At 50.6% G+C, this 27,761-nt stretch overlaps 7 protein-coding genes across 7 annotated transcripts; 3 read left to right on the top strand and 4 right to left on the bottom strand.

Moving 5' to 3' along the window:
- Window positions 1-21: 21 nt before the first annotated feature.
- On the bottom strand, window positions 22-5,537 carry LOC112895237 (importin subunit alpha-2). The gene is made up of 11 exons (XM_025963177.1): window positions 5,356-5,537; window positions 4,324-4,546; window positions 3,613-3,766; window positions 3,216-3,318; window positions 2,855-3,039; window positions 2,130-2,209; window positions 1,534-1,684; window positions 1,133-1,214; window positions 998-1,056; window positions 602-907; window positions 22-515 (listed from the first exon to the last, which is right to left on the bottom strand). Exons 1-11 carry the CDS (start codon window positions 5,444-5,446, stop codon window positions 354-356), a joined length of 1,596 nt encoding a protein of 531 aa, XP_025818962.1. The 5' UTR covers window positions 5,447-5,537; the 3' UTR covers window positions 22-353.
- A 934-nt stretch (window positions 5,538-6,471) lies between these two features.
- LOC112893552 (cell number regulator 8) lies at window positions 6,472-9,228 on the bottom strand. The gene is made up of 3 exons (XM_025960944.1): window positions 8,873-9,228; window positions 7,178-7,380; window positions 6,472-6,946 (listed from the first exon to the last, which is right to left on the bottom strand). The coding sequence occupies exons 1-3, from the start codon at window positions 9,132-9,134 to the stop codon at window positions 6,704-6,706; spliced, it is 708 nt and encodes a 235-aa protein (XP_025816729.1). The 5' UTR covers window positions 9,135-9,228; the 3' UTR covers window positions 6,472-6,703.
- Window positions 9,229-9,499: 271 nt separating this feature from the next.
- Window positions 9,500-12,405, top strand: LOC112893554 (mitochondrial import inner membrane translocase subunit TIM14-1-like). The gene is made up of 3 exons (XM_025960945.1): window positions 9,500-9,704; window positions 10,476-10,654; window positions 12,075-12,405. Exons 1-3 carry the CDS (start codon window positions 9,702-9,704, stop codon window positions 12,229-12,231), a joined length of 339 nt encoding a protein of 112 aa, XP_025816730.1. The 5' UTR covers window positions 9,500-9,701; the 3' UTR covers window positions 12,232-12,405.
- Window positions 12,406-12,500: 95 nt separating this feature from the next.
- Window positions 12,501-13,844, bottom strand: LOC112893551 (probable glucuronosyltransferase Os01g0157700). The gene is made up of 3 exons (XM_025960943.1): window positions 13,261-13,844; window positions 12,777-13,071; window positions 12,501-12,677 (listed from the first exon to the last, which is right to left on the bottom strand). Exons 1-3 carry the CDS (start codon window positions 13,842-13,844, stop codon window positions 12,501-12,503), a joined length of 1,056 nt encoding a protein of 351 aa, XP_025816728.1.
- Window positions 13,845-14,667: 823 nt separating this feature from the next.
- LOC112891768 lies at window positions 14,668-15,555 on the bottom strand. The gene has a single exon (XM_025958719.1). It carries the CDS (start codon window positions 15,553-15,555, stop codon window positions 14,668-14,670), a length of 888 nt encoding a protein of 295 aa, XP_025814504.1.
- A 432-nt stretch (window positions 15,556-15,987) lies between these two features.
- On the top strand, window positions 15,988-16,748 carry LOC112891483. The gene has a single exon (XM_025958365.1). The coding sequence runs from the start codon at window positions 15,988-15,990 to the stop codon at window positions 16,603-16,605; it is 618 nt and encodes a 205-aa protein (XP_025814150.1). The 3' UTR covers window positions 16,606-16,748.
- A 4,811-nt stretch (window positions 16,749-21,559) lies between these two features.
- Window positions 21,560-27,761, top strand: LOC112892832. The gene is made up of 2 exons (XM_025959945.1): window positions 21,560-22,253; window positions 27,138-27,761. The coding sequence occupies exons 1-2, from the start codon at window positions 21,612-21,614 to the stop codon at window positions 27,759-27,761; spliced, it is 1,266 nt and encodes a 421-aa protein (XP_025815730.1). The 5' UTR covers window positions 21,560-21,611.

Below are 27,761 nucleotides of genomic sequence, written 5' to 3'. Positions count from 1 at the left end.
ATACACTTGAAAAAATAGGCATTTCGACAGTCTGTTCATATTTCAAGTTACTTGGGCAAATGGCCGCAAGACAAGGGAAACAGCAGGTCCATTTTATTCCAGCACTTCTATTTGACTATCGTACAACATGCCCAACCATATCGACAGTTTACTTGCACTATCCATAGTTCACAGTCAGTTCACGCTTCACACACATTTTCCAACTACAGCCTCCGATGCATCGTTATCAAGGGCTAAAGTACACGGCCACCTTCCATTCAGGGATCGTGAAATTGCATTTTACAAATCACACTTTTAACCCTTCAAGGGCTTCGGCTTCAAGTTTACACAGATGTATGGATGGAACCAGGAACTCAATCGAGGCCATAGTCTTCGCCAAAGTACTTGTCGACCAATCCGTTGGCCATATTCCTCATCAGCTCGTTCTCATGGAACTGAAATCTCTCCATAGCCTCGATGCCGTCCTCCCTCTCCACGAGCTTTGGACCTTGTCCATTGGGGTATCCCCTCATCACCTACAACATTATCCAGTTTAAGTTTAATCTGTGCGCTACTTGATGAAAGACAACGCCAAGAGTTTTACAGTTCCAGATTCTCTCACCAGTTCCAGGAACTGAAGCCCAAGCCTCGCGCTCTCCATGTCAGCAGATCTCACCAAATTTATAAACCCAGGAAGGGTCCCACCATTTATGATAGCGACCAAATGATCCACAATTATATTTGGGGGCCCAGCATTTCCTGCTGGGACAACACACACATTGCCCAGGGTATATGCTGCTTCCCTGCGGATGTCGAATTGTGCAGTCATGAGGAGGTGCATCAGCAGAGGCATCGCCTCACTGGCAAAGATCAATTTCTTGTGCTCGAAACTGCCTGCTGCAATATTTGACATGGCCCATGATGCCTCCTATATAAGCAGTCCACGAAATTGATTAAGAATCGTATATGTTTTCTTAAGTCGAAAATATGGAAATTTAACCAGCAAACAAAAGCATACCTTTTTGAGAACCCTATTGTCACTCTTCAAACACTTTACAAGACCTGATAAGGCTTGATCTGAGAACATATAGTCAGTACTTGGAAAACTATGACATACTCTCGGAAGACAAAATGTGTATCATTTCAGGCTAACCTGTGATACTGTTTCCAACAATTAGGACTGAATCAACCATGTATCCATCACCGGCTACAAGATTTCCTAAACTGCGAAGTACCTAATTTGAAATAGAAGAGTCAATCTGTCTGTGCTGCGAAATCACATACACTTGTTAGATATTTATTAGCTGCCTAATTTACTGGTAGTTGGAAGAAACATGATCCTTAGCTATACAATATAGCTTAAATGCAACTCTGTTAATCTGCAAGTCATTATCAGCATCTTTATGATAACATCGTTACAAGTATATCTCATTCTATAAACCACAGATTATTTTGCTGGGCAACAGTGTGTAAATGACGTGTTTCATTTCAGGATAAGTGCCAAAACTGTGAATACGCAAAGGACCGATATGTGATGGAGAAATCAGATTATACCGGAATGAGTAACTGCAAATTCTCAGATGATAGGAGGCGTCCAATCAGCAATTGAGGCACCGAACTTCTTACTATTATGCTGGTAGCTTTTTCTGAAAGTGCTGAAAGATAGACCACTACCCACGCCACCTCAGTTGCTAGCTCTTCATCCCTGAAGGACCCAAAACCACCCATCAGTAGCAGTTATGAGCAAAGCAATATTTCAGGTAGTTATGTCATTTCTTCAGAAAGCTCAACACAATACGAGTACCAGGATTAAAGTGCACAGAGAACATTGTGCCTAGTGGCAAAAGAATATGGCATGACAAATGAAAAGATAAAAAGATCGAAAGCAAATACAGTTGCTATAATATGCCCAAGTGGAAGGAAGATAAGCCAGTGAATCAATACGAATAGCACCTTAAGTAGCTATAATGTTCCGTACATAAAAAAGCATAAGATCAGGGAGCAAATAACTGGACCCTTTTATAATTTATAGTGATTAAGGAACTAACATGAGAACATCCATATCCCAACTTTTAGAAGCTCATTTAATTGAGAGAGCAGGATAATAAATAGAGCACAAAATAAAAAGATGTGCATATGGTAAAACATACGCCTTCTCCAAGTTCCGTATGATTGCATTCAGCACACCGTCAATGCTAATAAGCTCATTCGCAGCCTTGGGATCAGGCCCCTGGGTTATAGAGAAACAAATGTTTTAGTAAAATGATGCTAGGCCGGAAGCTACGTTCATATATGCCAAGCTGATATATTTGGCAGCACTTCATTTTTATATTATAACACATCCTGGAACCCATAGAGGGTTCCAAGACCAGCTGGCAACACAGTGTTTTCCGTAAGCTCATTTTTTTACCTTCCTCTTTCTCTACATTTTCTCAACTTGTGATGATCATCTAACATTCAAACAGCACTAGTTCTTGAAAAAATTGGAAATAGCATCTCAAATCAACAAAACCAACAAGTATTACTAACCCATGGGGACTTTTTATTGCGGTGTGGTTACTGCCAAGATTTGAAACTTATAGTGTGGAGCAATTTAACTTGTATGACCACATAACATAAGCTAGATAGATGTTTTCGAAAGAGGCCTAAGCATCTCAGTACAAATACAGATTAAGTTTCTGTTGGGGGGAAATAGAGCTCAAACTTTACAAACTAGTAGCACTCTTCTTGAATGGGCTCAAGCTCATCTTAAGTTTGAGCCTGTGCTTAAGTCCTGTTCATTCCTTAATGGTTAAATATGACCCTGGTAAAATGATTCTGTGACATAACAAGAGTTCAGACGCACAATAAAAGCAAGGGAGTTCATCAATGCAACCTTGATAAGATTTGACAATGCCCAAGCAGCAGTCCTTGCTGTAGAACCCTTGTTTGACAGCATTAAACGAGCAAGGGGCCACAAAGCACCTTGAGCGAGTAATTTGCTTCTCAGGTCTGCTCCTTCACCAGCAACATTACCAATGGCCCATGCACATTGCTCAGCGACAAGTGTGGAGCTCTTCTCTAACCAATATACAAAGATTACAATTTTTAATAAGTATAGAACAAACTGAGGAAAACCAACCTATTCTTTAGGAAAACACTATGTTATAAACGACTAGAGGCAATTATCACATCCTACTGGGAATGGAAAAAATAAACATTATTTACATTTAACCAAGAATAGAGAGAAAACTGACCACCAAGGTGAGCAATGAGCAGCGGTAGAGCAGGCAGTAAGGACTTAGTTTCTTCTGGTTCCCCCGCTGCTATGTTTGTAAGGCACCAAGCTGCCTCTAGCAACTGCATGGAAAACACACATGATTTTGATATGAGAAAATATCAAATGGATATTTCCATTAACTGCCTCTAGCAACTGCAGGGAAAACACACACGAGTTGATAAGAGAAAATATCAAATGGGTATTTTCATTAACTTATCAAGTACCATCTGAATGATCAACGTCCGGCATTGTAACAGGAAACTGATAATAATTAATAAGTAAGGATTTTGCCAGATTAAATTGAAAGGTTTACTCAGTTTTGTAGTACCATTACACGTTTACAACTATGGAAAGATAAGTGGAACAGACCCAACCTGTTCATCTGATGATCCAAATGACAGATACTGCACTAGAAGAGGTATCGCTCCAGCTTTAATTGCTGCTTCAACAGGAGGTACTTCAGACTGTGACAACAAACGTCTTAAAGCACGAAGCACCTCTATTTTCTTCTTCTGAGCCCCTTTTCCCCTAAGAGCAATCAAAAGCAAATAGTGAGTACTTCTGATATGTGCTTTTATATTTGTCAGAGAGAAAAAGTTACAAGCACTCAGAGCAAGCCTTTTTCTGCTTACAACGTATCAATGTCAATATTCAAGTGGAGAATCTAACGTAAGTTTTTTTGTTTTTTAAAAGAAAAGGCATGTCTGACAAATGAAGTGAAATTTGGTCAATATCTATGAACCATAACAATGGCAGCCTAAGCTTATGGAATCTAAGAGTGAGATGATTAAGAACATGCACAAATAATTCTTCCCATGCACCATAAACAAAAACTGTATGATGAATCTTGATCACCTGTGATGGAATACAAGTATAGAACTCAAACATAGAGTAACAGGACAAGTATACTATCAAACAATGCACCCTGAACAAGGTTGATATTAACATAAAAGGAAATTTCAATAGTGGAAACATACTGTGGTTGATAAAACAGATTTCAACTCTACAATATTCAGATTATCAAATAATATACCCAGAGCAAGGTTATATTAACACACAAGGATATTTCAATAGTGGAGACATACTGGGTTGATAAAGCAGATTTCAATTCTTCAACAGCTTGAGCAGTCCGTGCTTCAAGATCTGCTTTCTCCTCATCAATAACCATATCACCCTCTTCCATTACAGTCTTGTCACTGCCAAAAAGAGGAGCTCGACATACACGCTTTGCACGCATCAAGGCTTCCCTTCTTTCCTTCCCTACTGCAATAGCATGTTCCCTCCTCCGGCTAGATGCTGAATTGTGCACTGCAACCAGACACCGAACCGATGAAAGGCTAACAGCTATAGGGACTAGCATCATGCTCCAAAACAAGTATGATGCACCAAAATACATTATTTTTCTGCATATGTTGTGACATAATCCTTTTTGCTCACAGATGACTCATTTTTTATGATAGCACAGAGTTAACCTAGCATAGAAACCTTCTATATCACACATTTGCTAGTCAAGAAATAAACTGTTATGGTAGTTTGAATAATCATGTACGGATTTCAGCTTTAGAATATAAACTTAAAAACATGGCGCTAAAATGGAACTGATGTAACAGCTTGCCCTGATGACCAGAAATTTAGATTTGTACTCCTTTTAGCCAAGGTAGTAAGCAAAAGTGAATTTCACTTTATACTAGTACCCAGCTACTCTCTAATTTTCAGGCACAGATGTCGAATTGCTGTTCCTCATGCCAATTCGCCAGGTTTCAGCTCCTCAAGAAATATCACTCAAGTGCTTCCCACCTTGATTACCTACTAAAGTCGCTACACAAGCACGCATAGTAAGGGGCACTCCGCCAGTCCCATTTACTATTCAACCTTCTAATCATCAGCTCTACCTAACACTTCCCGAACCTTGGTCGGGAGATGGTTCCTCTAGTAGAAGTCCAAGCGAAGAAATTTCGCGCTCGTCGGACCTCATAACTTGAGCAAAGGAACCGCCACACGCGCTTAAGGGGGCGCGGCCAGGGCTCGTGCCACGGCCGTGCGCGGCAAGTACCCGGCGAACGACAAGAGCCACGCAAGCGAGAGAATACACGAGGGGAGCGAGCGCGAGGTCGAACCTGAGAACTTGATGGCATCTCGGTGGTTCTGGTGAGGAGAAGCGGAGGACGGCGAGGCGGAGGCGGAGGCGGAGGCGCTTCCGTCGGCCATCTCTGAGTTCCGGCGGCGGAGCTCGTCGGCTGCGTCTTCTAGTTTTTCTTCCCCGGACTCTCCTCTGCCCCCGGGATTTGGAGGCGCGGCCGCTCGGGCCGGGAGTAAAGTCGAAGGAACAACACCGTAGATGTGATCCAATTAGACACATGGGCCCATAGAAAATCGAGGGCCTCGCTGTGGCATTTTCATTTTGAACGGCCCAATGATGGATCTGGCCCATATATGCCCGTTGCTGTTACCACGGTGGCCCAGTTGCTCGTCGGCAGGCAATGTTAGACTAGACATAATCTTGCTAGGTGTGCGCATGTGTCAGTTTAGCATTGCTGGGTGCATGTTAGTTGTGTTCGTATTTGTTATGCAGCATGGCGTAGTGGCCAGGATTTGCAATTGCAAGCAGATCGTCGGCAGCCATGTGTTGTGTGTGCACGTGTGTCATTGGAGTTAGGCTTGCAGGTGCGCGTGCAGCAAGGTGCTTGGTCGATCGAGTCGTGGCGGCGCTGGTCCAGGAGCAAGAACATTAGGTTAGTCTGTTTGCATGGACGCATGTATGGTCGATGGACTGATGCGGCATTTGGCTGGATCGTGCGGCCAAAACATGGCTCCGGATGTATTTATTTAGGACTTGTAATCTGTGTTTATTTGTGTGGTGAAAAAGAAAAAAAGAGCACCACTGGTGTGCCGTGCTGCTAGTGCTCTCGTGTGTGTATCAGTGATCTCTATTAGCCTGTGTTTTTTTCCATCCACCGAATGTAGCTAGCAGGGAGTGCTTGCTTGCATTTGTGCAGAAGAGTTCGTGAGGGGAGGCTGATCAGTGTGGTCAGCTCCAACAAACCAAACCATCCCGACTGAGTTCCTGACAAGAGAAGTCGATAACAGTCAACGGGGACGGCACACCTGTTTGTAACCGAATATGTCCAGTTAGGATTCACTTCATATCAATCTTAATATTCCAACTGGCCATAAGCAAGTTGAATCTTAGACGTCATTCAGTGATGTGTAGTCTCCCATATAAAAAAGAAACATACCAAGGATAAACTTTAGTCTGATATTTTGAATTTCTCAAGTCGATGGAGGACCACGAACCACAAACACAGGTGATACAATACAATTCAGAATCCGTACAGCAGTCCACACACGGAGCACAACATGATCACATATCACAACTCGTATTTACGGGCGACAGACTACACGGCGAAGGCATCACAGGTAGCACAGATCCAACTAGAGCAGGGCAAGGGCAGGAGCTGGAATTGCTCACATGCCACGACCCATCGTCTGCTCCATGGGTGGCATCATGACGAAGACGGAGCGCCCATTGTTGAAACCGGGATGGGGGACCCTGCGGCGCAGCTCGCGCCCCTCCTGGCAGAGGGCGCAGGGGTGGCAGAGGTAGTGGGTTGCAAGGTCACAGGCAACCTCTAGGTGCTCGCGTCTCTCCTCATCCTCGACCAGACCGCCGCAGAACCCACATTGCCTGGTGAAAGCCTCAAAGCTACCCTGCACAGAGAAGTATTCAAAGAACCGTGTCAGCATATTATTTGAGACAGAGCTAGAATAAGTCCTAAATCCAAACAGAGATAGAGAACTGAAAATCTATAGAGTCGAGACAAACCCAAGCCATTGTAAAATTGCTACTCTCAGTTTAGAGTCCAGCTATATACAAATTTCAATTACAGATGACAAGTGGAGAATTTTAAAAAGCTGGGAAGCCAGCCCATAAACACTTGCCTCGAGATTGTAGCGCCGACGAATAGCTGTACGAGTGGGATGAGAGAACCATGGGGCTAGGCAGTTCCACCCAAAGAGGGAGTTTCCAAGCATATAGAGACCAGTGTAAGGCAAACAGTTGTTTGCAAAAGTGCTTTGTCCAGCCGCAAGCCTCTCAACATTACTGCCATACAGCACACATGGTGCTACGCTTCCAAGAAGACCTGATAACATCCAAATAATATGTAATTAGTTCTTGGTTAAACTTCCATTTTTTTAAAAAAAAAAAACAGAGAGGAGCTTGACAAGATCCTCTAAAATTGCAAGGTACAAGAAAAACACATAATCAAGAATTTCGTAGGCTGTCATTTTGTGAAGTGCATGTACTATGGGAACAAAGGCTCAACTGCTAATTTCATAGGACAAGTTCAGAAACCATCAATTCATGGCAACTGTTAGCAATAATCCTACTGCTGACAAAGTCACCTGCTCCTCCCTATTCCCATGGCTTAAGATCACGTTCTTTTTAGGCAATATATTATCCGGACTACGAGCTGCTGCACAATGTAAAAGTACAATTGTGAATCAATACAGTGTGTGCTGAACCTAAACTCATGACACTTAAGACATGATGACTAAATCTGATAGGGAAAGATTTATAGTGGACAGCCTTCAGGGAATACTCTACATACAAACACGACTATTTTTCACCAAATACACAGCAAGAATATGGCCATAAGAGTATCAAACAAAACTAGCAAAGTAACAAACTAAATGGTATTTAGTTGAAGGGGGTAAACCATCACAACTTAGACATGGATCAAACGAAGTCACAATCAATCAACCATTATAGGAGTAAATCAGCTGTCGTTGGCTGGTTAGAACAGCACTTTCCATAGACAATATAGCTCATCCCTTAATTGCAGTATTGCACAAGCCAATTAGGACAGCGGTGCCAATAGAAAATTTAGCCAATACCCCTGTACATGTCGAATACAACAGCCCTGTACAAAATTCAGCTTGCCATCTACAAGTCAATAATTAGAGTTAAGATGTGAAATTTACCTAGCACCTTTTAGAACTATTAATTTATGAATATCAGGTTAGAGGTGTCATACGATTGTTTGCAAGTTCCTAACAAATTGCACAAGGCACATCCTTGTCAAGGAAAAATAGGTTAACCCCAAAATGGCTTATACAGAGTCTAGTATTCAGACCAGCTTTACAGGATTCACCAGCTAGAAAGGACCATTTAGACAGGAAAGGGGGTCACATTACGAAGATCTGTTCAATATCATGTAATAGATACGTATGCAAATTCATGTTATCAGGACTTTTTTTGCCATGATTTCATACTTGGTATTAATAAGCGAAACACTTTGAATTCACAGAAATTCAATTAAATATTCATGCAGCATCCTAAATCCTAATTTATGTTCAGCTACAAAATTACGCCAAAAAGTCAGACATGTTGAACAGAAATTGTAATCACCGTCGATTGCATAGCGAATCTAACAGCAACTAGGCCTCTCATTGTGGAAATTACCGAAGATTTCCCAAACAATCTACTAATTTCAACTAAAATCGAGCACGACAGAGGTAATACCACCACCTGCTCCTCCCCGAGATCCCCAAACGTGAAACCGCGCACCTCTCGAAAATTAAGCACAGCTCGAACAAAAAGGATCTGATTCTCTTAGGTCAAGGGGCACGTACACACTTCGAGGTCGCTGCTGCAGAACTCGTCGTTGCGGCCGAGGCAGGAGAGGATCCCGGAGCTCCAGCTCTCCCGCGGGATGGCGTGGGCCGCGACCGGCTCGCCCATCACGACGGGGACCCCATCGGCGTAGAGCTTGGTGGCCTCCGGAGCCAGAGCCGGCGCCTGCGGGGGCTTCTCGTCCGCGGGGATGGCGGCGCTGACCGCAGCTGGGAGGAGGGGGCTCGACTCCTCCTCGTGGTTGTCGGCGGCGGCGCCCATGGCGAAAAGCGGATTGAGATGAGGGATCGGAAGCAGGCTACCTAACGCGGGGTGAGGCGGGGGAGGGGGGGGGGGGGAGGACTTGGCAAGGAACCTAAAATAAGGCGGACTGGCGGATGAAGCGCGTGGAGACTGGAGATGATGGCGTCTACTTGCTTCGCTGTTAAGAGAGAGCGGCGAGAGGAGGACGAGACGGGGAAGGCGTGTGCTGTCGGGCTGAATCCGTCTTCTTCCTTGGAAAGCGGATTTTACATGCTGGACCTGCACGTGCGCTTTGGTGCGTGCAGCTGACAACTGGGCCCGCGCCATTTGCTTGCTCTCTTTCACTTGTGATGTGTAGAGGGGCCGGATTTGGAAGGAGGCCCAAGCCCAACTAGGGTTCTCTCCCATTCCAGGTCCTTCCCCAGCATTCCAACTTCTCCCCAGACGCGACGCCGTCAGCCCGTCACGCCGACTTCCGCCCCGGTGATCACCGTAACCCTAGCTCCGGCACCTCTATCGCCTGGCTCTATTCCATCGCTGTGCGTGGCCTCTCGGACTTCCTTGCCGGATTGATCGCTGGTTGGGATGGTAAGCTCTACGCCTCCACGCGCCTTATTTCACTCGCGTCCCTCGTTTTCCTCGTTGAGTTCCTTCGTCCTCGCCTCATCTGCCCACGACCCTGCCCGCATCTTTCTCCCCCTGTCTCCATGGGTGCCGCCCAGCAGCAGCTGCGCCATTGCTGGCAGCCTGGCTCCTGGCGCTGTGTCGCCGGCAGTAACTCGCATCCGTGTGGCTTCCCATCCTCTTGCAAACTCAAGCGAAATAAGGCCTTGGTTAAAGTGACATGTTCAGAGGCTGCCGTATCCTAGTAGCTGCAGGCCAGCAGTCGTACCTGTAATGCCCCGCTGATGGAATCAGGCTAGGAAAACTCCTAGAATTTCATCTCCTTAGGCTAAAACAAGATTTTTTGTTTTTTGGATGATATGTGATGCTTCGGTACAATGTCTGTGTAATTATAGCTAGATTAATGCTAGAATGAGTCCAAATTGAAACGAATGCATTATTTCTTTGCTATATCTTAAACATTACCTAAGATTTCTATAATAGTCATCTAATGGATGTGATGTTTGGTTACTGTGAAACCTAAAAGCTAATTCTTATTGCCATTTCATGCATCTTATCAATATATGCTTACTTATATGTTAACTTCTGGTCATTTGATGATCTGATTCGATGGTTCTACTTTCACTTTGATGCATGAGTATAGCGAGTACCCCAGAAAAGAAAGAGCTCAAAAGCCAGATATGCAAGAAGACAGAGTTGTAGTTGTTGCTATTTACTTTTATCCAATTTTTGCAGGCAACGCCTCTTATAGCAGGACTTGCAGTTGCAGCAACTGCTCTTGCTGGTAGATATGGCATCCAAGCTTGGCAAGCTTATAAGGCAAGGCCTATAGTTCCAAGGATGCGCAAATTCTATGAAGGTGGCTTTCAACCTACAATGAACCGAAGGGAAGCTGCATTAATCCTTGGTGTCAGGTGCAAATTACATAAAGCTTTTTTATCATATCTGAACCACAGTCAGTTGTTCTTGCATATGAGTATTCAATTATTTAGTGCTTTCTAAATTATGTTCAGCTAGAAGCAGCTAATCGTTTGGTTTTAGAAATGGCAACAAATGAGTGGAAAAACATACAAACACTAGAAAATTTCCAGATCTAGTCTTTCTCCTTGCTATCTTTTGCCTCTTATGCACAAATTTTGTCCATGTAATAGTAATACTCTAGTAAGGTATCCTTGGAAAATGCACGTAATAGTTCATTTGACATAAGTATTGCTAAGACGCATATAATAATGAAAATAAGATAGTCCATGGTACACTCTAAACTACATTACATGCAAAGGATTAGTAACTGCAAGTTACCATGGTAAACATATAATAGTTTTGTTTTTGTGTTTTAGGGTGCTACATTAGTTTCCAACTGGACAAATTGCAAATAAAGCAAATGAAACTTTATTCCTTCCAATTAAGTAGGGATTTTGATGGAAAGCTTTATTAGAATGACGCAACAGCTACGTTTGGACAATATGAATTGAGATGGAAGATTCAACCATTTAGAATATGTACTGGAGTAGAGTTCTTGATCACTCACTGTTGTAGTGCCGTGTTAGCAGCTAGTGTTTGAGGAGAGGAGCAAGAGTAGAGGTCAAAGTGGCTGGTGGAGCAAAGCCTGCAGAGTGAGATAAGATAAGCAGCACCTCAGTGGCATGTGGGATGAGAATATATCTTGGCTTAAGGTTGTATTCTAAAATTGGAACGGCCTACATGTGAAAAGACGCTGCCCTGCATTTTGGAGACCAAATCACAAAATATTTATGCTTATGGATATCTTGTGACCCCGCGGGTACCCTGGGATGGATTATGCATAGCATCCCAATATCACCTATGCTACCACCAGTAAATGTGCGTTAGTTTGTCACTAGTGGCCCTTTAGATATTTTCTAAACATCCATGATTGGACATTCCTATCAGATATTTATCCGAGTATCGAATAGTAGAGCTGCCCCTTTCGTCAGCTGTAAGTAAACAAGTATGCGGTGTTGGGAACACAGCTTCAGAGTTCAGATTAGCTATGCGGTTTTGGCAACATAGCTTCAGAGTTCTGATTCCCAGTTTTGTTTGTTTTCCACTTTATCCAAAATAAATACCATGCTTTTTTTGCCTAGTGTGTGAGAGGTTTCAAGTGTTCAATTAGATGTACTGCCTCATGCCAACATACTGAATCAAATCTTTTGTTAGCTCTTCAAAATTGAACAGAATTTGAATCTGTTTAATTGTTTGACCAGTCATTTTTTAATTTGAATTTTAGAAGTATTTACAGTTTTGTGAAAAATATTCTTACCTGTAATTTAGGACCTAATGATTCTCTTTGCCGTCTGTTTTCATTGATGTTTCTAGGGAATCTGCCAACACAGAGAAGGTCAAAGAGGCACACAAGAGGGTTATGGTCGCCAACCATCCAGATGCGGGTGGAAGTCATTACCTTGCTTCAAAGATTAACGAGGCGAAGGATGTGTTGACGGGGAAAACCAAAGGAGGCGGGTCGGCCTTTTGATTGGAGAATGAACATTGTGTTCTTCCACTGGAAGGATAATTTTGTACCTCCAGACTTAGCATTAGAAGATAGACACAAGTCTTGGTGTAATGAAAATTTTTGGACAAAGAATATTGGATCTTTTTGGAGTAGGTTATTAACTTCTTAATAAAACTCAAGGCTCAGTTGTGCCCACATCTGTGAAGTAACTGCTATACATGATGAAGGTGTTGTGGCCAATTCTATTCTGATAATTACATTGCAACATGCTTCTTCCACGACTAACAGTCTCATGTCGTGGGTTTATCTTCGTCTCTCACCACTAGACTTTGCTGCTGTTGAGTCTCCTGTCCTTCAGGTATTAGAGTAAATCTTGGCATGTCTAGGTGCCACAACGTTATCTGAGACTCGGAGCAGTCAGAAGTGACGCCTTCCATAGCCATTTGATGTACAATCTGGATGAAATCCTGACATCACAAAAAAAATATCAGGGAATTGTCATGGGTACCTGTTTTGAACCATAACCGTTGTAATTCAATCACCATTGTGGGGCTCAAATGACAAACCTGAGTAGCGCCTGCTGATGAGTTTCTCCTGATGAATGACCCTCCAGAATCCCATAGCATTGAGCTCCTGAACCCAATTCCAGAGATGTTTATTTTCAGAGGTTCGGAGCTTGAGTTCCTGTTGCTTGCGCTGGTATCTACGGCACCCACGGCGGTGGAGGTTCTTTGTGATCCATTAGTGCTTGAATCCTTTGAGTACCAGCCTATGATTTGTGATGAGTTGCAGGTTGCTCCCTCTACTCTTATCTTCTGCTCTGCTGGTGAGATTGTTGCTACCGGCCATGCTGCAAAACCTCTGGAACAAAGAATTGCACAACAGATGCTATTGTTTATTCTGCATTTTTCTGATTTATGTGCTTGTACTAGTGCAAAACAATGTAGGCTTGCCCAAGAACTTTTCTTTGTTCGGAAAAGAATCTAGCAAATATTATCGCGAAAACAAAGTTGCAGTAAGACTGCAAGAGGAGGGAGACATGGGACATACCGGATTTGCCTGAGCTCTTGAAAGAAGCGGAGGTCGTAGATGCTGGAAGCGCCGGCAAAATGAACGAGCCCGTTCAGCCGGTGCCGCTCGATGTGGCTCAGCGCGACGTTCCTCTGGTGTTCCACCTCGTCGACGGCGTCAGCGTCGATGAAGTTCCTGGCATCATAGGTGAGCTGCCGGAACATGACCCCGGTGCCACGCAGCACCCGGACCGCCCTCGCCGTCGCCGTCCTGTTCTCGGCGCCCACCACGATCCAGAGCAGCGGCGGCGCGACGTGCCGCAGCGTGTGCGCGAGCCGGGCCAGCGAGGCGTCCTGCTCCATCCCGGCGTCGGGGCGCGTGGTCGTGACGATCAAGAGGAGGCCGAGGTCCGGGACAGGTGGTGACGCCGGCGCCGCTACTGCTCGCTGAACGTTGTTGAACGGGCCGAGAAACGAGGAGCGGATGTTGGCGGCCGACGGGGCGCCGGTGGCGGCCAGCGGCGCGAGGGCGGCGAGTGCGCCGACGGCGAAGCAAAGGGAGAAGTGCATGGCGGCTTTGATCCATGGTTGCACCCTCTTCTTGGACCTCTCGACCGGCTCCATCTCCAGATTCTTGCTAGCTAGGTTCTCTTCTCTGAAACTCTCCTGTCGCTGCAGTGGGACGAGGCCGAAGCTGGAATTTGGATTGAATTTGTTTGAATGGAGATGATGCGTTTGTGGTTTAGTTTATATACAAGCAAGTCAAGGTTGGTAAGGGGAGTCTGGGAGATGTTCAGTACTGAAACGGTTGACTACCGACGGGTTCGTGGCTGACACGACTGCATTTGACAAGTTGTAGAATGTCAACCCTCAAGTGTCAACAAAATGTCGGTGCGCAACATACTGCATTTTGGAAGGAGAGAACTACTACTTTTCAATTGCATGGATTGCTACATTAGAACAAAGACCCAGAAGCCAACCAATGGATCATCTGAACATTCCCAAACATACAGGTGCAGAACTGAAGCAGCTGATGAAACAAATCTGTGTCCTATAGGGAGCTGATTGGAAAAGAGGCGAGCTGATGGAACCATAGTCTGGACAAGACTATCGAGTAAAAAACACAGCTACAAATAGGCAAGCAAAATTAGAGAATGGATAAGAAACATCAGGCGCCATATTGGAACCACAGATGGTTCATATCTACTCACAATGTAGCAAACTGACCCTTCAAAAAAAACAATGTAGCAAACTGAAACATCTCATCCCAAACTGACAAATGTTGATACTCCATTTCCACCTTGGCTGTGGCTGACCAATGACTCGCATGTTCATATTCACACACAAAAATCGAATCTGAAATTCTCCAGCACCAACAAGCTAAGCAAAGTTTGGGTACCCTGGGAGCGCACAGCACAAGCAGGAAGCCATCAGAGGCAGCCTGCAGTTACGCGCGTTTCAGAATCATCCAGGTCTCGAAGAACTCACACAGCACGGCGTCGCGCATCAGCCTCACCGCGTCCTTGGCCTCGCCGAGGCTGCGCCTGGCGTCCTGCACGAGCTGCCTCGCCGCCGACCGCCACCCTTCCCAGCGCGGGGACTCGTTGGAGCGCCACCGGAGGAAGTCCTCGGCCGCGGCAGCCGCCGACGCGGCGCAGCTCAACCGGAGCAGCGCGTCGTGGGCGTGGCGGACGGCGGCCTCCCGGAGGTCCATCCACCGCTTCCACGGCGCGTTGTGGTCGGTTTGGACGCCGGTACGCGCGTCTTCGTCATCGTCGTCGTCGACGTGTTGGAGGCCGAGGCGCGCGGCGCAGACGACGAAGACGTGCCCGGCCTCGGCGTGAAGCGAGACGAGGCGCGTGATCTCGCGGTAGGCGACGGGGAGGTGGCCCTCTGGGGCCAGCGCGGTGGCGAGGATGTCGGCAGCGTCGGCCCACTTGTCGAAGCCGGGGGACGTGCAATCCCGGATTCCAATGGTGCCCTCGCCGCCGCCGTTGTTCACGGGGATCCCGCCGCGGAGGTTGGCCGGGCTGCCGCAAGTCGGCTTCAAGGGTACGCCACCGACGCTGTGGTCGCCGCCTCCTGTGGTCTCCACGCTGTGATCGCCGCCTCCGGTGGTCTCCACCGGGTCGCTGGCGCCGCGGTCTCCGCCTCGGGCGTGATTCGAAGGCGGAGACGCGGGGTCGTCGGAGTCGTCAAATCCCCACTTGTCCCCGGCGAGCAGCTCGCGGGCGCCCTTGATGCTCGTGATGACCTTTTCCGAGGTGCCGACGAGCAGGAGGGTCGCCGGCACCATCCGCGCCAGATCCGTTAACCGTCGCTCCTCCATTGTCATGGAGTTGCGTGCTCTATTTGTCTCCATCTGGCCTCTCCGCTGTGTGCACTGGCGGTGGACGAGCGGGATGGACAGAGGCGGCGGCGCGGCGGCGGTTATTACTGGGCCCCTTGCGGCGGAAGCCTATGGAAATTACCTTGAAGCGCACACGGGTCACTCCGGCGAGGCTCACACGCTTCGACCAAAATTTTGACCGTCCGGGCAGGTGGATGTGGGGTTCCCAGCTTTGGCCCCACTTGTCATAGAGGTGGACATGGAGATCTCCTCGTACTGTCAGGTGGACCGCGATGGTGCGGTGGACTTGCCAGGCTGGCCATTGCCGGCGTGAGGCGGTGCGGGCTGCGGCTATTTAAACCTCTCCCGAAAGCTTTCCGAAACGAGCACCGAGAGAAGAAGAGACAGCGAGCAGAGAGATCAGAGAGGGAGAGGGAGATGGAGATGGAAGTGGAGTCCACTTGGAAGGGCCTGTTCCAGCGGCGGCTGGTCCTGGCGTCCAGGCACTGCGACAGGGTCCACGGGCTGCTGCTCGGGGCGATCGAGGTCGTGGACGACGACGTGCGGAACTGGCGCCGCCACGAGGGGCGGCCCTGCGCGGAGGAGGCGCAGCGCGCGCTCGAGGGCGCCTCGGCGGAGCTCGGCCTCGCCCTCGCTAGCGTGGGCGCGGCGCGCCACCTCGCGCTCCGGGGCGGCGCGCCCTGCCCGAGCGCGCCGCTCGACTCCGTGGACGACCTCGCCGGGGACCCCGCCGTGTGGTGCGCGCTGGAGAGGCTCGAGAAGGCCGCCGGGATCGCCACCCGCGTGCACGACGGGCTGGAGGGCGCCCGCGGCCACCTGCGCGCGGCCGCGCTCCTGGCGGCCCTGGACGGGGTCGGCGGCGGCGAGGGCGAGGGCGGCGACAGCACCGCCCCGTGGGAGCAGAGCCCCTGCTTCTCCGAGCAGCTCAACGGCGCCATGGAGCTCGGCGAAGCGATGCTGAAGGCGGGGGAGCTCGTCGCGGAGACCGCGGCCGCGCGCGAGGCGGCGTTCGGCTTCATCAGCGGCGTCAAGTGAGGTCTCCGGTCTCCCAGATTCGCAGGATTCAGCGGTTCGACTCTCTCATGTCGCAGAGAAATCGAACGTGATCGTTCTGTTGTGAGCCCAGGGGCTCGGCCGCCCCGGCATGATGTCATTCCGAAAGCTTCTGATCTTACGTTTCAAACTATGTTGTACTCCGTTGATGGGTTGCTTGTTGCTAGCATTGCTGCTGAGTCGTTCATGTTCCTTGCTTATGTGGATGCTTTGTTGGCCTGCTTAGAGTTCAGTTCAACAGTTGAGATGGCCTGCATGGTTGAGGTGCACAATGGCTAACAACTTTCTGTCAATCTAGGTGAGTATTACCTGCCTACTGTCATGGTGGCTGGGTATGTACAGCAGAGCACCACTGATTGCAGGAATGGACAATAGAACATCAGTACAGTTCATTCACTGATGCAGTTTTGCATGAACTGATCAATTAGGCATTAGGCTATCTCCAGCGATATCCTCTAAATCTTATCTCCTATCCTTTTCCTCCACATCAACTTCATTCTCTATACTAAACTTAACTCCAACAACATCCTCTATTTCCATCTTCTATACCTCACAATCTCAATTTTTTTTCTTTTTTTCCAACCGCCCGCCCCGCCTCCTCCTCCGCCCGCCCCTCTGCCTCCGCCCGCCCCCGCCCCTCTGCCTCCGCCCGCCCCCCTCCTCCTCCGCCCGCCCCCCCCTCCTCCTCCCGCGTGCCGGACCCCTCCTCCCCGCGCCGTCCCGCCGCCCCTCCTCCCGCGCCGTCCCGCCGCCGCCCCGCCGCCCCGAGCCCCGCAGCGCCGCCATCCCGCGCCGCCCCGAGCCGCCCCGCCGCCCCGCAGCGCCGCCGTCCCGCCGCCCCTCCTCCCGAGCCGCCCCGCCGCCGCCCCGAGCCCCGCAGCGCCGCCATCCCGCCGCCGCCCCGAGCCGCCCCGCAGCGCTGCCATCCCGCCGCCGCCCCGAGCCGCCCCGCCGCCCCCGCGCCCCGCAGCGCCGCCGTCCCGCGCCGCCCCGCCCCGAGCCGCCCCGAGCAGCCCCGCCCCGCAGCCCGCGCGCGTGGAGATGCGATTTGGGCGAGCGCGATGGAGGACGCCCGTACTGGCTTCGTCTGTGCGGGACGCAGGCGATGGACTCCATTTTTTACAGCACGCGTTGGAGAATAGCGCTGGAGTGATACGGTGCTACAGTATCCTCCGTGAGAACCGGATCCTTTACCGGACGCCGCTGGAGTCAGCCTTAGTAGGAGTTGGTTGGCCATGCGGTATGACCGTATCAGTTCCTTGGAACTGGAAATCATTACCAGTCAATAAGTCAATTCAAGGCGTCCTGAAGAGTTATCTGCATTTAGTAACTGCTGCAGCTAGGCAGTAACATTTCAGTGAATTTCAGTTGAGTAGCAAGCAATGCTCTGAGCATGAAAAGTAAATTTTGCATCGGCGACAGACATTTGGCACCAGTATAGACCTGACAAGAAACGATTCAGCAACACGGCATCAGACAATCGGTGGTGGTAGAATTCGATGGACTCTACAATGCATTTGTAGAACATACAGAGGGCCTACTTAGTTCGTTGCGTGTAAACGTAAAAAAACTTTTTGCAAAAGAATCTTACCAATTTGAAGTACTAAATAAAGTCTATTTATAAAACTTTTTGCACAGATGGGTTGTAAATCGCGAGACGAATCTAATGATGCTAATTAATCCATGATTAAGCAATAATTAGCGGATGGTTACTGTAGCATCACTGTTGCAAAATATGGATTAAGTAGGTTCATTAGATTCGTCTCGCGATTTACAGCCCATCCATGCAAAAAGTTTTGTAAATAGACTTCATTTAGTACTTCAAATTAGCAAAATTCCTTCAAAAATTTTGCGTTTACGGTTTTTTTCGTTTACGGCCTGGGAACTAAAAAAAGAAAAGTTCTAGAAGCAGCAGTAACGATGCACCCTATCTGACGGAATCAAGAGGTTGACGTGCTTGACAGAGCAAGTCGAGGTGCTTCAGAAGTTGGAACGCCAGGCGTCGGTCTCCATCCTCGGCAGTGTCAGTGATCTCCCGGCGTTGTTGACGGTCGGTGAGCTCACGATCACGATCCCAGTGACAATCACCTCACAAAACACACGCGAACACTTGGAACACTCTGGAGTTTTGTGCAGCTCTAGAACAGCCGCGTTTTCTGGTTCCTTTCCCTTATACTGAACGAAATTACAAAAAGCAAAGCTCTCGGATGGTCACCAGCACACCGCGCTCGAACGTGTCCATCCCCACGCTCACGATCCGATCAGCTAGGGTCGTGGGTGAGCTCTTCTTCAGCCACGCCCTCCTACGCGCACGGCAGCCACAGGTCGGTGCTCGTGCACATGCAAAACGGGAAAGCTAACATGCACTAACAAACTAACTAACACAAGGATTACTAACAGGCAGCGCCTCATCGGTGCGGCTTTGGCGGACGGCCTCGGAGCGGTGCGGCGGTGGCCGTCCCACCTCTGGACTACGGCGCAGCTGAAGCATCCTAGCGTTCCCGCCGCCGGGCGATGCACAGGTGGCGATGCATGGATTCCGAGCGCCTCACCGTCGTGGGCGCCGCCCGCGAGGTTGTCCCGGTCAACTGGAGCAGAGGAGGACGGAGCATGGGGATGAGGGAATCAAGCTGGGCGGCATGGATGGACGCGCTTGTTCGCTGGGGTGTGCGGCGACGTGGTTGGCGGCGAGCCGGTGGTGGAGGCACGGCCTCGCCGGCTGCCATGCCGCCGCCCCCATTGATTTTGCACTTTAGCCCCTGAAATTTACAAAAGGACTACTAATTCGGATCGCGATTAATAACTGCGATCCAATATTTTACACTTACCCCCCTATTTCGGATCGCGATTCATAATCACGATCCAATATTGGTCAAATACACCCCTAGTTGTTTTGACAAATACCACATCTGGGTTCCTGTCGTTCCCCACGATCCCTGCTGGCGCCGGCGGTCGCCACAGCTGGTAAGGCTACCGCACCGACACCCTCAACTACCACACGGACGCAGTGCAGAGGCTGCGCTCCACCGCCTCGCGTGCCCGGGCGGGAAGGGCGCGGCGGCTGCCGTCCGCCATGGCACGGGCGCTTCATGTGGTAGCGTGGTGCGCGCTGGAGAGGCTAGAGAAGGCCGCCGGGCTCGCCACCCGCGTGCACGTTCGTTTCATCGATCAGCGGCGTCAAGTGAGGTCTCCAGCCCACCGGATTCGCAGGATTCAGTCGTTTGATTCGTCATGTCGTCGCCTGCTTGCGTTTGTTCTACTCTCTCGTGTCGCAGAGAAATCAACCGTGATCGATCTGTTGTGATCTCAGCGACTCGGGCGCCCCGGCCTGATGTCATTCCGAAAGCTTCTGACCTTAATTTTCAAACTATGTTGTACTCCGTTTATCGGTTGCTTGTTGCTAGCATTGCTGCTGATCCAATTTTCAGATTGGTGAATGGTTTTTCATGCTCCTTGCTCATGTGGATGCTTAGTTGACCTGATTAAAGTTTAGTTGTACAGTTGTGATGCACAATGGCTTACAAGTTTCTATTAACCTAGGTGAGTATTTTCTACAGAGCAGGGCACTACTGACCACTGATTGCAGGAACGGACAATTGAATATTAGTACAGTTCACTAATCAACGAGGTTTAGTGAACAGCGCAAAATAGCGAATGCAGTTTTGCATGAACTGATCAATTAGGCATTACCAGTTTTTGCAGCTGCTGAACATGCAATGGATTCTATTACAACTCGTCATGAAGAATGCATTAGGATGGGAGCAGTAGCGAATCAAGCAAGAGGTAACTAAGTCATCCAATGTGTTGCGCATTCTGCGAATTCGGGCTGTGCTGATTGCTGAACTGCTTACAAGTTCAGGCACTGAATGCAACTGAACTGAACATGCTCATTCGGTATTTCGCAGCTACTGAACAATAACATGCGACTGATTCTACAACAACTCCGACGTATGCATTAAGATAGGAGAAGTAATGAATCAAGCAAGAGGTACTCGTTTGAGTTCAGAAGAGTTTCACTAAACAACCATGCATGGAAATTGGAATGGTTCAGAACACCAATCAAGCGATCAAGCACAACGTACGCGAACAATTCGCAGCGAAAAATACCTCTCAATTGACGCCAACAATGTTCGTCAACCTCCCTCGCCTCCCAGTCCCAGAGCACCCAGCGCGGCCTCAACCCCGCGCACGGCGGCGACGCGCTCGGCCTCGACGCAGCCGTCCGCGCCAGGAACGCCCGGATGGCCCAGGAGCAGCTTGGCGGCGCCCAGGTGTCCGCGGTACCAGTCGATGGCGCGTAGCGCGTCCTCGACGCGCGCTCGGGCTCCCGGGACCTCGTTCAGGGAGGCCGACAGCGCCGCCTCTCTAGCCGGCGGATGACGCGTGGCGGGTCCTCTGCGGGCGATCGAGGAGCTCGGTCGCCTCCATGTTGGACGCGCACCTGGCCAGCTCGCTGGACGCGTCCTCGAGCTTGCCCTCCGCGAGCGTGATCAGTCTGACCCCGCCGTGCTTGGCGTCGCCCGTGCACCACGCCGATGGTGACTCCAGATGCGGCAGCGCGGCAGCCAGCAAAGAGCCGGCGCTGTCGCTGCGTTCGCCTGCCTCTTCCAGTAGCTTTATGATCTGCTCCCTCCATGGATAGCCCCCCTTCTCCATCGCTGACCGCCTCTCCCCCCGTTCTCCTTCCCCGTTAGGTGTTCGACGATTTGTTTCGGACGCCTTCCCTTTGCGGGGTGCTCTGAACTAGCCAGCCTGGCGAGGGCACGCGGGCCCATGTCGGTTCCGGCGGGACAGACTGACATGTGGGGCCGGACGATGTTAACCTTTCCCCGCTGACCCTGTCGGTTTGCCTGGTGCCCGCGGGCCGCGACCGACCCAGACGGTGAATTCCGGCAGCTTCCCGTGCAAGCTACTCGCTCACCCTACAAATTCCACACCTCGTCCCATCGCATAAGTTCTGAACACCGCGCGCGTGCAGCCAGCCGGCCATGGCCAGGGTAGTCGCCTACAACCCAAGGAAGCGAGGGAGGGAGGAGAGCTCTGAGCCGTGGAGGCAGCTGGCGCGGACGGCGCCCGGCACCCTCCTGCGCGTGGCCACCTCGAAGTGGGAAGGAGTCAACAAGTGCCTCAAATCCACTCACCGGAGGCTCTACGGCTACAACGTCGTCGACATGCTCCGGGCGAGGGACTCCGGGAACCGGCCCTCGACCCCACGCGGCCGGACCGTCGACGCCTCCCACCGCAAGGTCAAGCGCCTCGTCGCGCTCCACGACTCGGCCGGCCACGTCCTCGCGCTCTGCGCCACGCGCCTCGGCCTGCGGGAGCTGCAGGGAGGCGACGCCGACGCCGGGGCGCGGTGGCGTGCGTGGGAGAAGCACCGCGCCGTGGCGGCCGGCCACGCCGCCGAGGCGCTGCGGGGGCTGCGATCCGCGCTGACGGACCTCACGGCGGCCGTGCGTATCCTCCACGTGGTCTCCGGGAAGCCGCCGAAGTTTCGGGCGAGGGCGTGGGCGTGGGCGTCGGAGGCGGATCGGCTCGTGCGCCGCGCCACGGACGAGGTCGTCGCGGCACGGCACGCGTTGCAGCGGATGCGTCGTGCCGTCGTGCTGGAGTTCTTCGACGCCTGGGCCGTCCTAAGCGGCTAGGCGCGCGGCGGCTCGACGGAGGGCGCATGGCTGATCGGTGAGATAATTGGAGCCAAGTTAACTCTGATTATTTGTTCAGTAATGTTCATATTTTTTCTGTCCTTTAGCTTCTCTGCTTGAAAATTTTACCAGTCAGTCCTGTATTTCTGCGAAACGTCCGTTCCTGTATGGAAGCCACTTTCTGAATAAATGACTTTGCAGGATCATAACTTACTGTGACGCTGAATGATTCCATAAGTCTGAGTTTTTTCTGAATTACTATCACCATCTGTGAACGTTCTTCTTTAACCCCCTCCCCCTAGTCACACCTGCTGTAAACTTTCCAGCCATTTTGACTTCTAGGACTTGATTCCACATGAATTCTGGCGCAAGCTGCTCTGAATTTTTTTTCTTAGATGATTTCCAGATGTGCTGTCTGCCATACTTGCACTGACGGGCATACATCAAGTGCCTCAAATCCACTCACCGGTTCAGTTTACGCACGCTGAACAAAATTTATCAGTAACAGTACACGGTGAGCTACTGAGCATGTGACCGGGGGGTGGGTTGGGGGTGGGGGGTTAATTTGCTAGGATCTTGATTCTGTGCTGGGTGCCGCATGCTTCATGTGTGGAGAATGTTGTAAAATAGAATTGTAGGAACAGAGAGAGCAAGGGAATTAATAATGAATTGGTCAATCTTATTAATCTCAAGGTTCCCTTATATAGGGAGATTATAAGCCTAGTTATTTCTAGGGATTAGTACATCAATTTCTCATTCTTATAGCAGCAATAATCTTGATCCATAACCCCAGCAATAACATCAATTCATGTCCTTAAACATGGCTGTTACCATTGCTTTGAAACCTTTCTGGCTGCATTGATGAGGTTAAATAAAGATGTTTTGTAACGGAGAATTCTGGACTTTTGATCGATCAATTTTCCACGTGTTCTGAACAGACAAGACGACGGTGATCGTCTCACCTTCTAAAAGCTACACTAGCTGTGTTGCTAACAGTCTCGGCACCATGAATGCCCAGCTCTGAACCATCTGCCTCATCAACTCTCGAGTTAGTTTGACAGCAGGGTAGCAGCTCTGACACCGTCACACCGACAGCGTCGCGGGCGGCGCCGATCGGAGCGGCGACCTCCGCCGACTGCAGCAACGCGGCCTCCAGCGCCGTCCACGCCAGGGACGCCTGGATAGGCTAGCAGCAAATCGGCGGCGCCCAGGTGGCCGCGGCATGTGGCAATGCCGCCGACCGCGTCCTCGGCCCGCGCTTGGGCGTGGAGCTTGGCGAGAGCGAGGCGCAGGGCGAGGTCGTCGTCGTCGCGGGGGCCCAGGTCGATCATCGTCGATTAACCGTGGCGCCACCGGGCTGGACCCGCCTCTGCGGGGCGCGACGAGCTCGAGCGCCCCCATGCATCCAAGGCGTGGCGTGGGTGTGCGTAGTGCGTTCGTTCGACGCGTCCAGCGTCCTTGAGGTCGTGCTCCGGGCGCGCGACCAGGTCGGCCCCGCCCTCCGCGTCGGCCGTTCGAATCGCCGGCGGCAGGGATATGCGCGCCCACGCGCTGAGGAGCAGGAAGCGGGCGTGCTGACCCAGAGGGACGCAAGAGGGGGGACGGAGCACGGCAGTCGAGCGAGGAAGAAGAACGAGGGTCTCTATGTAATTTCCGTGCTAATATAGACCGTACGATCTCGATCCGACAGTTGGTAGGGACTCCGGGTAGACGGTATTTCATTTACCGTCCACCCCATCCCCTCGGGTCGTTGTCTCGCCGGACACCGTCGCGTTCCGGCCGTTCTCGGCGCGCTCGCCTCGCCTTCCGCGTGCTGGCGGCCTCCTGAAGGTCCGGTATCGCTCCCGGTGAAAAAAACCGGCGCGGCGAAGGCCCTCCGCGACCGCTGCTCGCCAGCCCGAGACGTGCGCTGTGCGTCGCTGCAAGTTCCGATGCCGTCCGCCACGGGGACGAGGCGATGCGGAGGCTGCGCTCCGCCACGACGGACCTCGCGGCGGCGGTGCTGCAACTTGCAAGTCCTCTTGGTGGCCCACAGGCCACAGGAGGCCACCCGAGTTGTATGGAAGTCTGTTTCTGAATGCAACTGCATACTTGTCTGGTACGGTGGTACCCTGATTGCAACTGAATGTCTAGTCATTTCCTGAATAAAATGGCGTTGCAGGATTACAGGCTTAATTTGATACCCTGGCGCCCAGTGCATTGCATACTTGTTTGCTGAAATGTTACTCGATGAGAATTTCCTTTCTTACATGAAACTATGAAAGTCCTTTTCTGAATATTACTGGCATTTGGTGTTGATAACTCCTGGAATATTACATGAAACTATGAAGCAATTGGAGCGCAAGATATTGCAGTTAGTAACAAGCATAACAAAGATTGTCAAGAAGATTCTGCATGAAGTGCAGATAAAAGAGAAACCGATCCCGGCAATACACTGAGATACTCCATCTTGAGCATCCTTAATCTTCACATGAACTTAGACTGATCATGGTTATCAACACAACCAATGGCAAGTTACGAGACATCAAAATAACCGAAAGTAGAGTCTAAATAGCATAATCGCGACAAATTCATAAAAAACGCCAAACTAATAACATTTCAACGAATATCACAGAGGTCCCCGCATTCTTAGGTGGAATCCCTGCTTTGCCAATTGTTTGGTCATCCAATTTGGCCATCAAGCACTTGTTTGATTTGTTAGCCACTTCATCTGGCTTCTCTCATGAAACGTTGCTACTCAGTTGTCTGATGTCTGAACTCTTTGTTTCTGAACGCATGTCACTTTCTGAATAAAATCACGTTGCAGGAGTACAGCTTATTTTGATACATTGCCACCAGCGTGCGCATACCATAGTTTTCTTCTGAAATGGTAGCTACTAGCGAGTCGAGCAAATTTTCTGTTAATACACTCGAAAGGCGTTTTCTGAACAATACTGACGTTTGTTGTTTATAACCCATGAGAATCAGACTGATCATTTTGCAAGTGTAATTTAGCCACTTAATATTCATTAGAAATCTTGGATGTGTTGTAACACCAGCTGAACTACTAATCTAATTTATTCTCGAAAAAAACTAGTAATCTAATTTCTACAGTCAAGATCATTATGCCTTGTTGCAGTAAAGATTTAACTATAATTCTGCTGCCCTCTTAATTCTAAAATTTGGTTACTCTCTGGACTACAAAAAGTTGGTTATCCTCACTAAAGTAAGCCGTAAAGTTCTCGGGTGACATTATAATTTCCTAGAACTAAACAGGATAATGGCACCATGATCATGCAAGTACAGTTCAAAAAATCTGCATAAACAAGGGGGAAAGAGAAGATGATTATGGGTTTAATATTTTGAGTCAATGCACCGGATAGAAATGACCAGAACATTTTTGCACCTGACATTGCTCGTTACAATAACAGAACAGCTCAAATCAGTTAATCAGTATAGGTCTTATCCCATCAGAACGATCTTGAAGAACTCAAGAATCTACTGCCCTGTTGCCGTAAATGTTTTTCTCTGAGTTGGCTGTCCAGTGTCCACTGAACTTAAAAACTCTGATTGTCTTCTATTATAATTTCGACATACGTTTTTCAGATTGCATTGAAATTTCTGAATGAAACTGAGCAGAACTTCCCATCAAGATCATGCAAGTGTACTTCCAAAATTGAGACCGCATATTGATAGAAAAAAAGGGAGAAAATGATCAATGTGTTTAATATTTTGAATCTGCTCTGGAACTTAAAATGGCCACATCAACAGCTATACCCAAGCAACAACAAATGGGGAAATCAATATGGAAGCAGAAATCCGATCAGAGCATTCAGATCAGAGATTTCATGAAGAGAAAAAGGTGTATATGCATCAACGAAGCACAATCATAGGATCCAGAGAAAGCAGCAGGAATCATCTGTGCTATGGCAGTTTCAGCAAGATCCCCAAGAACACGAAAGAACGGAGGTCATGTAATCTACGCCAAATGCAAGCGACCGATCAACTTGGGATCAAGCAAACAGAGCCTTACAGGACCAATAGTCAATAGACCTCTCAGTTGACGCCGACAAACACCTGCATCATCCAGTCGGCGGTGTTGGCGAGCGTGGCGCTCACGCCCGCGAGATGCCGCACGGCCTGGAGGTTGACGTGGGCGGCGAGGAGCTCGGTGCCGACGAAGGTGTCGACGGAGGGGAGATCCGGGTGCTCCAGCAGGATGCTGGCCGTGCACAAGCGCTCGCAGCACCGCACCAGGACGTTGCACGCGTCCCCGGCGCAAACCCTGGCGGTCTGGAGCAGGCGCAGAGCGAGCCCCACGTAGCGGTAGCCGGGGGGGATGTGGTCGACGGAGGGCAGAGGGGCCATCGGATTGGCCGCGGCGCCGCGGCACGTGAGGAGCTCGGCCTCCTTCATGGCCGACGCGGCGAAGGCGAGCTCGGCGGACGCGACGGCGACCACGTCGCGCACGAGCTGGGACCGGGTGCGTCCGCCCTCGGCGTCGGCGGTGAGCATCGGCGACGCGACGCCCGCCGACGCCGCAGCGAGCAGCTCGGCGGCCCGGACGCTGCGGTCTCTCGCCTCTACCGTCTGCTCCCGGACCCGCGCCACCCATGACGCCGCTGCCGCCATGTTGCCAAGCCGCCAACTATCTAGTCTCTCGGTTGGCTGCTGTGCTCAACTGGTGGTCTTGTTTCCGGAAGGCATCGCGTCGCAGCGCAGCGCGGGCGCGGCGTGCTCTGAAATAGCCACCCTGGCGGGGTGGACCCCACACCCGTAACGAACTCCTCGTGGTAGAAAGCCCTCGCCAGAAGTAAATTCCTTCCCCTCTTATTCTCCAGTTCTCCACCCACGCGGCGCACGCTCGAAACACGAGACGGCGAGAGAGAGGGGGAGAGAAGGGGGAGGGCACGGCGCGCGGCAATGGAGGAATGGTGGGAGCTGGCGCGGTCGGTGCCGGGAACCCTCTTGCTCGTCGTCGACGGCACCACGACCCGGCTGCTCGTGTCCTTCGACCGCACCCACGGCAGGCTCCAGAGGGTCATCAACCTGGCGGTCTGCCTCCGGAGCGGCGTCACGGACCACCCCAGACCCAGCGCCGGGCCCTGCCCCAGCGTGAACGTCGAGGAGACCCGCCGCGAGCTCGACCGCCTCTCCGCGCTCCACGCCGCGGCCGGGCGCGTCTTCGACCTCTGCGGCATGTTCCTCGGGCTCCGGGCCGGCCCGCTGTGGCAGAACTGGAAAGCCCACCACGCCGCCGCGCTCGACCACGCCGCCCAGGCGCAGCACTGGCTGCGCTCCGCCGCCGCGCATGCCCGGGCGGCGAGGGCCGCCGACCGCATGGCCGACTCGTTTGACCGCCCGTCCCCAGCGTGGGACGCGTGGGTCGACGCGTCTCTGAGCCACGCGCGCCGCACCATCTGGGTGGAGATGAGGGCGCAGGCCGCGGTGCGCCGGATGTGCGAAGCGGTTGCTCTCGAGTTCTTCGACGCGTGGATGATTCTGAATCGCTGA

This window comes from Panicum hallii, chromosome 5 (assembly GCF_002211085.1).
Source record: "Panicum hallii strain FIL2 chromosome 5, PHallii_v3.1, whole genome shotgun sequence".
Lineage (NCBI taxonomy): Eukaryota > Viridiplantae > Streptophyta > Magnoliopsida > Poales > Poaceae > Panicum > Panicum hallii.
Note: the sequence above shows the minus strand (reverse complement) of the source record. Positions and strands in the feature narration are given on the sequence as shown.